This window comes from Vespa velutina, chromosome 24 (assembly GCF_912470025.1).
Source record: "Vespa velutina chromosome 24, iVesVel2.1, whole genome shotgun sequence".
Classification (NCBI taxonomy): Eukaryota; Metazoa; Arthropoda; class Insecta; order Hymenoptera; family Vespidae; genus Vespa; species Vespa velutina.
In genome coordinates this window covers 979,373-992,359 of record NC_062211.1, presented here as the reverse complement: position 1 = coordinate 992,359, position 12,987 = coordinate 979,373, and the positions used below count along the sequence as shown (strand labels likewise).

Sequence of the window (12,987 nt, the reverse complement as noted above, 5' to 3'; positions counted from 1 at the left end):
GCATACAAATAATATATATATATATATATATATATATATATATATATATATATATATATATAAAATATATTATATATATTATATGTATTTGTATATATATATATATATATATATATATATATATATATATATATATATATATATATATATATGTATGTATACTTAACGTCTATCATAAGCGATAGTTATCAGAAAATAAATAACGAATAGATTACGGTAACGATAAAGATATCAGTAAGTAACATTTTTATTTTTTACGTCTATCATGATTTTAAATTATGTTTTCACTGTGACATTACTTCGTGCCGATAATGGACTCGACGCTAAAAGATATCGCTGCCTTTTTATCTACGGAATTTTTATTTTGGAAGTCTTTTACCGTAGAAATGAAGCCATCAAAATTGTCCTGTAGTCTTCGTGGTTCTGTAAGACGTCCGAACCATGGAATTGTAGGGTATACAGTTCGAAATGATTGGAATCTTAGGGTGGATTCAAGGTCCTGTTTTTGGCCTTGAGAAACGGCCGGCAAAGAGGGAAGTAAACGATTATCCGAAGAAACTAAAATATATATATTTCTCTATAATTATTAAGCTTTCAATTAAATATAAAATTGTTCATATTTTATTATATATAGGTTCAATAACGAGAGTAAAATATTTAAAATAACTTACAAACTTCTGGTATGGTATTATGATTACCACCGAGACCGCAGAATCCTTGCATTACGCTGATGCTGGTACGAGTGAAATGCATTTGATGTTGTTGAAAATTTCTCGATGTCCTTTTATTGTTCAACCTAGCAACGTCATTAGGAACGTTAAATCTAGAAATACCAGAAACATCCGCCGGAACTTGGCCGTGTGGAGTAACGAAATTAGTATCAACGAAACAATTATCACGAGCTTGTTGTTGCCTACGTAGAGCTACTTGTGCTGCCATTACCCTTTGCCTTTCAACAACGAGTAAGCAACAAGGACAACGGCAGTCCTTCCAAGCACATGATCTCTTATGACCCTTCAATCCAGAAATCACACCATGATTTCGACACCTCGCACATTTTGGACTTCTCAAACGTTGCTCTAATCCAGAGTTTAATTGATTCGGTGCACTATTTTCTATCTTCATTATGACGAATTCTTCTTTTTCTTTTTTTTTTCCCCCTTTCTGGTAATTAATAATTCTTTATAATATGTTTGCGTAAGATTTCTGATATGAATGATTAGATTTAGAAATATTGTAAGAAACTCCAAACACTATCTTTATACATATTTTAATATGGAAAATTAATATCGATAAATGAAAAAAGGCTTAGCAATCTTTTTAATATTCTTTTGATAAATCACTTTTTTCATAGATATTTTCACATTCCTTTTGATATATCTTTATCAACGTTTCTTATTATAACGTACATCTTTATAATAGGATCCGTTAAACTTGCTACGCACTTGCGATATGCGATAAGTTGTATACTTCGAAGGATCTTTCTGATCGTTTAGAGAAGGAGGTGCTCCTTCATCTCCTCCTACTAATTCAAAATGTATTTTTAGAGATTTGAGATCTTCGGATTGGTCCGAAACTTGATGAAACTCCGCCAGTTTCGTAGCCTACAGACCAATGAGCCAAAGAGATCTCTCTTGTTTTCTTCCTCTTATTATTTTCTTCTACTTCTCTGCCTCTTGTTACCGATATGTTGTAGCAGCATTCTCTAACTTAAAGAGAGGAAGAAGAGAGAACTTGATAGCTTTCCCGATAGTATAAACATATCTATCTCTCTGTCGAAGAGAGAAACTAAAAACATACAATACATACATGCATGCGTGCATACATCTATCTATTTAAGCTCAGAGTCACGATTCTGTAACACAAGTTTCGCTTAAACCTTTTGGTATATACAATTAATCGTAATTTATTTGACAAAAATGGGACATGTATCACATCATACATGTACGATATGTATAAATTTGGCATATATAAACATCTAATATATAATTATAATAATCCTAACTCTTTTAAATTATATTATTAATTTATAAAGCAATCGTTGTAATAGAAACCGTTCAAGGATTGTAATATTACGTAAATGATACTCAAAATGTGGAAAGGAAGGAAGGAAGGAAGGAAGGAAGGAAGAAAGAAAGAAAGAAAAAGAAAAAAACAAAGAAAAGAAAAAGAATAAGGAGTAAGATGATGAGTAGAGAAAATCTTAGAGGAAGTTCACGGTGTGCCACTCATGCGTTATGAAAACATACTCGAAACTAATATTAACTGTGTGTTGGCAACATACGAGAGAGGATCGTATTAACGAGCTCTTAGAACGAGATCACAGAACGAATGCCATGTGTTTGCAGCTGGTGGGATATACCGTAGTTATAGTAAAGCAAGATAGTCCCTCCTTTTCTATTTTCGCGGTATACGATAGACGTTTAATGTGTATATACACGAAATAAGAAAAATGTTGCATTATATACTCAATTTTAAAGCTATAAACAATTACATACATTTTTATTTTTTTAATTCTTTTTTTATAAACTCCCGATCCGACTTGATTAATCGTGTATTATTTTTTGTATACTTGCAACAGCAATGGGAAATCATTTTTAAAGAAATTGATATTTATATTCAACTGATCTTTTTTTTTTTCTTTCTTTCTTTTTTCTTCTTTTTTTTTTCCTTCAGAAAGTAAAAACGATGTTTCTACTAAGCGAACGAAAGAATATTATTTAAGCGAGAATTAAAGAAATTTTTTTTTTTTCTTTTTTTTTTTTCCTTCAGAAAATAAAAACGATGTTTCTACTAAGCGAACGAAAGAATATTATTTAGGCGAGAGTTTAAATTTATATATATATATATCCGAAAGAGTACGCGTGAAATGCGTCGAGGAATTTCGTCTAATGAGCGTGAAACGAAGGGGTGTCGTTCAAACGCTTTTTCCTGCTTCTCCCTCCTCGGAACCAGAGAAGTCTTTGGCCGAGAGTGCTGTCAGTACGGCAAATATGTTGACAGGTCATTTAACATCTTTTCTACATATCATCGCAACGAGACAAAACGAGAATGCATGACTAAAACACAATATCATCGACTAACACATTTATATATTCGAACATTTATTTTAATTCTCTTTTCGTCTCTCTGTCTGTCTATCTGTCTGTCTGTCTGTCTGTCTGTTTATATGTATGTTTATACGAAGAAAAATGTTCGAATAGGAAAAAAGTAATTTAGGGTTTCTTCTCTCTCTCTCTCTCTCTCTTTTTTTCTCTCGATATCGATGCTATTAATAAAAATATTTTAAAAAATATTATCTATATATTATCCTACAAATATGTATATATATATATATATATATATCAACGATAATTTTATATAAATTTTAATATGTTTCATTGGTTACCCATAAAGGCAAGAATCCAAGAAGACTCTGAGTTTGACTCGAAACGTTTTTATAATTTTGACATTTGCAAGATGACAAACGTCGCATTTGTTCGTGAATAAAAAGATTCGTCATTTCCATACGTATTGTACGATTAATTATTGAAAAAAAAATTCTTGTTTCTCTTGCTAATCATTCGAATGGCAGAAGTACAAACGATGCAAGTTATTATACGAATTACGATCATGTTGCAAGATCAAGATCTTTAGAGAGGAAATAACTAAGCCTGTCGTTGCGGGTTAGAACATCGATAAGAGAAAAGTCTCATCCGTAAAGCGATTTTATATGTATCCGATAATTTTATTCGTTTCTTTATTTTCTTTTTTTTTCCTTTTCTTTTCTTTCTTCTTTTTTCCTTTTTTTCTTTTTTCTTTTTTTTTTTTTTTCAATGTAATAACTACTCCGACTGATCTAAGCATTTCATATATATATATATTTTTTTTTATTTCCAGGAAGTATGATTTCTCATGACTTACTTAAAGAAAATATCATCAACATTTTTAAGAATTTGATAATCTTAAAATCCTAAGAAAAAAAAAAGAAAACCAAAGAAAATTGAAAATTAACTTTGCAATGCCACATTGCACAACAAATTTCGCTTGGTATCTCGGAAAATTTCTCATTGGATTTACAGGAATGCTAATTTTATATATGAGCTTTTTGAAAGACAAGTAAAATAAATACATATGACGAGTTAACAATGGCATTAAGTTTACGCGATATTAAAAATCTATATACTTGTTTATCAGAGAATCCACTTATCCGTATAAACCAGGAATGAAAGTACCATTAGCAGGAAAAAAAAGTCAAAAGTGAGTCACGCTAGTCATACGCACGAGCATACATACGTTCTTCTGCAATTCCATTATTTTTATCAAATTTATGAGTTATGTAAAAATTAAATATGAAAGAGTAATCCGTGTCGTATGACTAGCTTGGTAGTATGTGTGCGTTTATCATGATTACAATTTAAACGAAATTAATAATACTCAGTAATAATACATGCTCCACAGGCGATCAGATAGATGTGAATGCAACGAAGCGTAAGTCATTTTACAATATCTTTTACGAGTATAAACTAAATATATATATATATATATATATAGGGTGTCATGAAAGTATCTAATGAAAACTTATACTACGTATTACTAAGATCAAATGAATGAAAAAAGTACGTATAAACTTATATCCAAAAATTGCTTTATTGAAAAGATATATACTTTTAAAGATATATATATGATTTATTTCCGATTCGTCGAATTAATGATTGGCGAGTTCTTTTTTTTTTTTTTGTTTTTTTCGTATACGTATTATAATTCTCAATAACGGTATTGTTTAAATGAGTTGGTTTATAAAAATACGATAGAAACAGAAGATGAACTTTGAGAATATATTCAAAATGAATTTATTATAATTTCCAATACAGTTGGATTATTTGAAAGAGTTCGACGATTATTAATTCGACGAATGGAAACCTGTATTCTTGCAGGAAGGAGGAATTTTCGAACATTTCTTATAATCGCTAGAATAAATTATAAACATTTTTAAAAGCATATATCTTTTCAATAAAGGATTTTTGATCGCATGAATTTACATGAACTTTTTTTATCTATTTAATCTCAGTAATACATAGTATAAGTTTGGTCCCATGCTTTTCGGACACCCTGTATATATACGCATATATATATATATATATGTATATCGCAAATACTATTTATTAATTGTTATTTATTTAATTTAGAATGCAAGCAGAAAAGTATGGCTGCACATGTAAGAAGTCTATGTTAGTAACTCACGTTTTTATCATGTGTTTACGCTAAAACAGTATATTCATTATAACTTCTCTTTTTCTTTTTTCTTTTTTTTTTTTTCTTTTCTTCCTTCCTTCCATTAGGGTACGAAAATAGGGGGAAATGTTGTTGGAAAGAAAGATGTTATCCGAGGACGATCGCAACGAAATGTCTCGTTAAGAACAACAATGGTATTTTCGTGCGTAAATGTTCTAATGTTTATTACCTAAAATAAATTTTCCTTAGATGTATCAGTTTTATTTTTACGTTTTAATAATGAAACGAATGTTCTAGCTGTTAATATGAGGACACGTCGATCTTTCTATTCTAAAAAACAAGCAAAGGTAACAATTAAAAATATTATTATTTATTATTATTTAATAATAATAAAAAAAACACGTCGATATAATTAATATTACAGTATTATTATTTATATTATAAGTTTATATATATATAAACGATGACAATATTTTTATCATATTTGATTATTAGTTTCTAGATTTGACTATACGTAATGAAAAAATATATTCCTGTAAGTGTCATTGGTACAAGTCCATTAATGGTACTTGTATTAGACACAAATCAAATAAAATCAAAGGACAAAGGTGTATACGAGTTTCGGAGGATGTCGTGGCCGATCTCTGGAAAATACAAAGGGTATGCGACATGATAAGATCACAGGGTAACATTGCAGGAGAACGACGATTTCAAGATGAGTCTGTGAATATTGAAAAATTGATACAAGAGGAAACGACTTCGAGTTCATACGTCGATGCTAAAAATTGTTTCGTTCAAGATGCTTACACTCAATCTGTGTGTGAAAACGTAGAAAAAGAAATCTATGATTTTCGAAAGAACAACGATGAGAATGAATCGTTTAATTGCAAAAATAAAATCGATTTTAAGAAGAAAATAATTTCTAATGAAAACTCAATGGATCTATCATTTAAATTTAACAAAAAAGAAATAGAAGAAATAGAAGATAAATATGAAAGGATATCTTTAAATTGTGATTACGAATGTAAGGAAAGTATTAACATTGAGACTTCAACCTGTTTGAAAGAAGAAAATAAAACAAGTACTATAGGTACATGTACCGTTTCCAAAAATGATACTGATCTACCGTACGTCCCCGAACTTGAATTAAAAGAGACATGTGATTGTAAACCAGAGTGCAATTGCGAGTATGAATTTTCGGAAGAACCTTTTGGAGACCATGATATCGAAGAAAAGAATAAATATGAAATTTGGAAGAAATATGATCGAGAAACGATACCAAACAGATCTAAACAAAATCGAATGTTGAATACTAGGTAATCAAAAATAATATACATACACAGATATAAAATAGTACAAATAATTGTTGTATTTATAATTTTATTTAATCCTTTGAAGAAAGTAAAAATAATCGATGTTATTAATGTTTGTTCTTTTAGGAATCAAACTCATTGGAATTCGGATATTACTAATCCTTCTTATTGTGAATATAATCGAAATGTTTATGAAGAGGTAAAATCGAGTACAAGTGCAGAATCTCTGATTTATCCAGGAACAAAAATGAAGGTAACACGTACCAGTAGCCATGACCGAGACTATTTATTATTCTTAAAACGTTTAGAAAGGATCAAAAAGGATCCTCGACAAAGGAAGGATAATTTTACCTTTCCACTAGTCCGTAGAATTAATATTAAGGAAGATCGTAGAGATCGATGTGATTATAGCGATCGATTCTTGTGCTGTTGTAAACGTCTTAATTGTGATATAAAACGAAAAATGATTATTGAAGATAAATTCGTGGAGACCGAAACGAGTCAATCCAGAACGTCATCCTCTTCAACGAGTATTACGTCTAACGATTACGATAAATCCTCTCGATCATTTCTACACAATAACAATTGTAAATGTCGATATTGTTGTACCTGTACATCTAATGATTTACAATCGGAAATAGAATACAAAGGCATTGAAAGAGAATCATCGAAAATCCATTATCCATTAAATCCATTATCATCAAACATAACATATAATGATGATAATAATAATTATTATTATTATTATAATAATAGTAATAAAAATTCAATTCGTCATTTTAATGTTATGAGATTATATTGCCAAAAGACATTGCCTCTAATGTATAGAAGATTGAAAAATCGTAAAAAGTGGATCAATGATCGTACGTTATGTGAATGATCATATATTGTGATTAATAAATAAGTCAAAGGATTTTTTTTTTTGCTCGGTAAATATATTATGCGAATTGGAGAAGGAAAGAATAAAGGAATATGAGAAAAACACATCGTATATAATGAAAGAAAAGGGAAAAAGGGAAAAGAGAATAAAAAGAAAAAACTAAGCCAATAGAAAATAAGAGAAGAAAAAGAAAATAAGTTAAATGCTAAATGCTAAATGCTTTTTCAATTACGTAGTATTACTTTTTGATAATAGATAATAAATCAAAGTCAAATGTATAATCATTTCTTCTCTTCACCGATGCAAATGACATTATAAAAATGTAATTAATTGTCCCGATTAAATAAAGAACGAATTGTCGATCGAGAACGCATCGATCGCCGAAAGTTAATAATACAGAGGAGAATGAATCGAACTAACGACTCGTGTGTTAGTTGCTAGATCCTATGAATAAATTGGACATGCTTTAAAGAGATACGAGTGGTCTGGTGTGTGCCCGGAAAATGTGAAACTCAATTAATATGCGTCCCGTGTCTCTAGGTGAAGTGTCTATAAGTAGATCGGTTGCGGACACAACGTCAGTCATAACCATACATTATTTTCTGCTGTAGTGCGGAGATAGCCTTCTTTCTGCTAACGAGATGCTCTGACAATTTCGTTAGCAATATATTTAATACGCACACACACACACATACACACACACACAGACAGACATTTATGAACACGTTCTTCTATCTTCGTATATAGATTTCAGATTGATTTTTCAAGATGCTCTTATTATAAAACAACATATATAATTTAAATAACATTAATTTATTTAATACTCATTCTAATTCTAATTCTAATATAAAATCTTTCCTTTCTTTATTTTTTTTTTTTTGTTTTCTTTTCTTACATATAAATATTAAATATATTGAAAAATATAATATAAATCTTACACGTATGAAATAAAAAACAATGAAATTTACATTCCATAAAATTATACAATAATAATAACAACAACAACAATAACAACAACAACAATACGTAGTAATATTAAAATTGTGATTTTGTACATTTGTTAAGAAACTTTTCCATTGAAATTTCTTTCGTTTTAATCCGTTTAAGAATCTTTCTGAAAGGCATCCTTTGTAAGAGAAACGTTGCAGCTGCGGCCCTTTCGCCTCATATTTTGCACGCATTCTAATAAAATAAAAGGAGAGAGAGAGAGAGAGAGAGAGAGAGAGAGAGAGAGAGAGAGAGAGAGAGAGAGAGAGAGAGAGAGAACGAACTCAACTCAAGAAGCATTTCGAAATGGGAAGATGTTAAATGAGCAAACTGTCTAACTGTCAGTCCACCTAGTATTCGGTTTCTCGGCGCTTAGTGAAAATACGAGCTAAAATGATTCCGTAGTCTCCTCTAACTTTGGTGTTTCAAATACACACACATGTGCTATTTCCGTTTTCAGATACATATTTGATAAAAATTCATTGTTTTTTTGTTTTTCTTTGGTTCTTTTTTCTTTTTTTTTTGTTGTTTAGCAGTTCACTGCCACTTTCCATCTGTCCATACAAATTTTTATTCAACAATATATTCATCGATCGAATAAAACTTTTGATCCCGAAAACAATCCTTTATCCATTTACTGTTGATTACTTTTTTCATAGATTTCTTTATAGTTTCATCAACTTCCAAAGATTTCATAGATAACAATGAATTATCTTCAATGAAGATATAATTAACGTGTTCATTTATATCTTCTTTTATTATACCACCCATAAAGCGAAATTTAAATTTCGTTGAATTCGAACATTTCTTAAAATATCCGATAATTTGTTTAAAGATAGAAAATGGGGATATACCATTTTCGAATAATTCTTTATCCATTCCTTCCTCTTTGGTAAATACAACTTCTTCGTTTTTTATCTAAAATTAATATTATATAATAAAATGGAAATAATAAATAATTTGATAATAAATTCATCAATATTTCCAAAAAAAAAAAGAAATAAATAAATAAATAAACAAAAAAAATCAATCGTACCATATGTTCTATCCGTTTTAAAGAACGTTGTAAACTTTCTTCATTAGCATCTATTGTATAACTGTCATAGTAATCATCGTATTTTTCAATAAGTGATCGTTTGGTAAAATCACGAATGCATAAAAGATCCCATGGTAAAAAACTTTCTAATGCAACCCAGTTTTCTTTTTTGATAATACGTTTATACCAATCTATGGTAACTACATCATATTTTCCACTTTGTATTATGTTTCTCGCTTTCGCCTAAAAAAAAAAAAAAAAAAAAAAAAGGAAACATTGGAAAGAAAGTAAATTGCTTTGAAAAATATCTCAAATGTTTACACTTTTAAAAGAAATATTATATTATAATATAATTAATTACCTTTTTGACATTTCCAACGATCACACAATAAGTATCTTCACTTGGATTCTGTACGATTTTCGCATTATGCAATAAGAGCTTATCTTCTATATTTTCTTTAGATATTTCATTATTACCATTAATAACACAAATTTCTTTTCCATATAATAGACGTGTAATCGGTACAAGATTTTTATTTGATTGTATATTATTATAAAACACTTCTTCAAACTTTGACGAAGTCGGCATTGTTATTTTCTTTTTCTTTTCAACAACTGATGTTTCAATATCATTCAATGTCGCCGTTCTTTTAGTCAATTTATGAATTGTTCCTTCAGTCTAAAAACAATATGTATATAAATATATATATATATGTATAAGGAGAGAAGTAAAAAGGAGAGAAAAGCAGAAAAACAAGATAAGTTAAATAATAATTGCAATCCAAAAAGTTTCTTTGTATATTTTCTGTACCTTTATCAATGATAAAAATTCTGTGTTAGTACAAACACTATACCAAGGCTTATCTCCTCTAATCTGTATGACACGAGGAAAACGTAAAGTATAACCAATCGGAAAAACATCAGTTTTCACTATTTCCGTTGCTCGTAGCGTTAAAATCAATGAATGCTCAGGTCGAATCCATAAATCTGGAAGATGTTTCTGAAAATATAAGTCACATATGTGTTTATTTGAGAAACAATATAAAATTATTATAAAATATATACTCTTGAAATACCTTAGGTTTGATCACACAATTTGGACAGTCTTTAATCCAATACTTCTCCAATTTTGAATGAAGTTTCGTCAATTCTTCCATTGCAATGCCACTACACACTGATACAACAGAGAAAAATTGTGTAGGTTCTTTGCCTTCAATTTCAGGCATTTTGGCAACACCCATCATAAAGCTATTTATCAAACCATTGAACTTTCCTTCCCCATAATAACCTCCAAGAATAATTAAGTCTATATCTTGTACTAGATCTTCTGAGTACTAATAAAAAAATAACATTATAGGCTTGTCGAAGAATCATCTAAAACATTGCTATATATTGAAAGAACGAAATAATTTTAAATTAAATATTACAGATATAATCCTTGTTATATATACCTCAGCTTTTAATTTGTAGCAACCAGTTCCATTGCGAACATTTGGTTTATAAATGAAATCAGATTTTTTTAGAACTATTCCTTCTTCATTATTTTGAAGACTTTTATTAAAAATATCCAATAAATCTTTACTATATAAAACAATAAATAATAATTAACAAAAAAAAAATGATCATTAAGCATCATGGTAATGTTATGTGTATACTTTTATAAATACCTATTAGAAATGATTGTATTTTGGCATTTAATTAATGAACCTTCTTCATCTTGAAATGCATCATTTAATATATTTAATCTTTCTTTATAGGGTAAATTAACGAGCAATTTGTCATTATATAAGATAATATCATATGCCACAAAACAGGGTTGATAGGAACTATTAGCTGTAAGCTTTTTAACATCATAGCTCATACCTTTTGACCCAAACTCTTTTTTTTCTTTATCCCAACCCATTAATTCACCATCCAAAATTATAGACGTACATTGTCGATTTAAACGACGCGAAAATGTACTAGTGAGAAAACCATCTAAAAGAAATTGCTTTTATGAGAATTTTGTATATATATATATATGATTATTATAATGAAAATCTTATTCTTTGTATCTACCTGAATTACTTTTTCCATATCCCCAATTATTTGTGATATCAATTCCCTGTCTTGTGAAGTATTGGAATATACCATCTTTCATATGTATTTGAGAACGTTCACCATCAAATTTCATTTGTACAAAATACTCATGATTATTATGAAAAAGTTGTGAAGCATCCTTAATTGTAGATCTTTCCAAATTCATAGATTTGAAAAAAGAGAAAACTTCAATATTATAATTAATTTCCTTTTTACCTTGATCAAAATTATCACAAAGTTTTTCTAAATTGAAATTTGTATCAAAACATTGGCCTGCTTTTGGATGATAAACTAGAAAAGAAAAAAAAACAAAAAATTTTTTAATTTAATTTACAAATTTTGGATATTTACCAACAGATATGATATATTAAATAGTATCTCTTTTGTACTGCCACAAACCTTGCAATATTTTTTTTGTTCCAACACCTAACTTTAGATCCTTTAAAATAATACGAGTCAACCATTTTAATTCTAATGCGCTTATTTGTCTAAATAATTCCTTAAATAATTCATCTTTATTATTATTCGTTTGACTTGCTTTTGATATATTGTCTAAAAATATATTTATTCTATCTATTGTATACGATTCCTTCCCATGTAACAAATATTTTCTCACAACTGAGTAAATTATTTCAGAAATGTCACTTCCTTCAGATTTACTTGAATTAGGAATTCTAAAAAATAAACATATTAATATCCGTACAAATTAGCAATATGTAAAAGAAAAAAAAATTATAATACCTATAATTTATCAGTTTTTTGGCATCTTCACTAGATTTTCCAAGACAAAGTACACGAATGTAAATATTTGTTAGTAATTTTTGCTTCAAATTATATGATGAACGTTTACGATCGCATTGTGGTAAAAGCAATCTTAACACAGGAAACATTGAAATATTCTAATAAGAAAGAAAATAGAAAAAGATTATTAATGTTTAATAATATTTGAATTAATTTTTAACTTACTGCATTTGAATCGTCTTTTTTTAATTTGTCACCTTCCTTTTTACATTGCAAAATAAATTCTTTTAGAATTTTAATCTTTTCGGAGGCACGTGCTTTAATAACTTTTTCTAAGACATCGCACAATCTTTTAAATGTAATTCTTGAAGCTAATGATACACTCATCTTTGAATATACCTTTAAAATAAAATATGAAACTAAAAACTAATTAAGATAGTTCATGGAACAAATACTTAAAAAGTTGTTCACTACCTTTTGTTCAAAGGATGTGTGACTGCAGCGATAGATATGGACAAAATATGAACTATACAAATACAAGCGGAGAACGTTGTCTCCCCACCATACGTCCATCGTATCGATGTATAAGCTTATGTTGATTATTTCCCCTCTCATGCGTACATAACAATTGGTTTCGTGTGAGTTAAAGTAAAGAGTTTAGTCCTACTAAACTACTTTATGAACGTACTCCTTTCAGTCTCTCCATATGTATACCTTTCTTTAAGAAAGTAGAATGC

The 12,987-nt window shown here is 28.8% G+C and overlaps 3 protein-coding genes across 13 annotated transcripts; 1 reads left to right on the top strand and 2 right to left on the bottom strand.

Moving 5' to 3' along the window:
• Positions 1-149: 149 nt before the first annotated feature.
• LOC124957009 (doublesex- and mab-3-related transcription factor A2-like) lies at positions 150-2,278 on the bottom strand. Its single transcript, XM_047513578.1, has 2 exons — positions 672-2,278; positions 150-558 (listed from the first exon to the last, which is right to left on the bottom strand). The coding sequence occupies exons 1-2, from the start codon at positions 1,123-1,125 to the stop codon at positions 296-298; spliced, it is 717 nt and encodes a 238-aa protein (XP_047369534.1). The 5' UTR covers positions 1,126-2,278; the 3' UTR covers positions 150-295.
• On the top strand, positions 635-8,292 carry LOC124957008. 10 transcript variants are annotated; one of them, XM_047513570.1, is made up of 10 exons: positions 635-2,351; positions 2,858-3,003; positions 3,880-4,098; positions 4,177-4,239; positions 4,421-4,470; positions 5,169-5,210; positions 5,322-5,420; positions 5,512-5,561; positions 5,710-6,530; positions 6,654-8,292. In XM_047513570.1, exons 3-10 carry the CDS (start codon positions 4,001-4,003, stop codon positions 7,405-7,407), a joined length of 1,977 nt encoding a protein of 658 aa, XP_047369526.1. In that variant the 5' UTR covers positions 635-2,351; positions 2,858-3,003; positions 3,880-4,000; the 3' UTR covers positions 7,408-8,292. The 10 variants fall into 10 exon arrangements, with proteins under 10 accessions (XP_047369526.1, XP_047369525.1, XP_047369528.1 ...); XM_047513569.1 differs by having other exon boundaries at positions 2,773-3,003; XM_047513572.1 differs by lacking the exon at positions 2,858-3,003 and having other exon boundaries at positions 5,322-5,408.
• A 40-nt stretch (positions 8,293-8,332) lies between these two features.
• LOC124956989 (DNA ligase 4) lies at positions 8,333-12,895 on the bottom strand. 2 transcript variants are annotated; one of them, XM_047513536.1, is made up of 12 exons: positions 12,725-12,895; positions 12,476-12,649; positions 12,251-12,408; positions 11,909-12,183; positions 11,489-11,800; positions 11,098-11,407; positions 10,882-11,011; positions 10,507-10,764; positions 10,242-10,430; positions 9,792-10,109; positions 9,431-9,673; positions 8,333-9,312 (listed from the first exon to the last, which is right to left on the bottom strand). In XM_047513536.1, exons 1-12 carry the CDS (start codon positions 12,863-12,865, stop codon positions 8,965-8,967), a joined length of 2,856 nt encoding a protein of 951 aa, XP_047369492.1. In that variant the 5' UTR covers positions 12,866-12,895; the 3' UTR covers positions 8,333-8,964. The 2 variants fall into 2 exon arrangements, with proteins under 2 accessions (XP_047369492.1, XP_047369493.1); XM_047513537.1 differs by lacking the exon at positions 12,725-12,895 and having other exon boundaries at positions 12,508-12,631.
• Between the last annotated feature and the right edge of the window lie 92 nt (positions 12,896-12,987).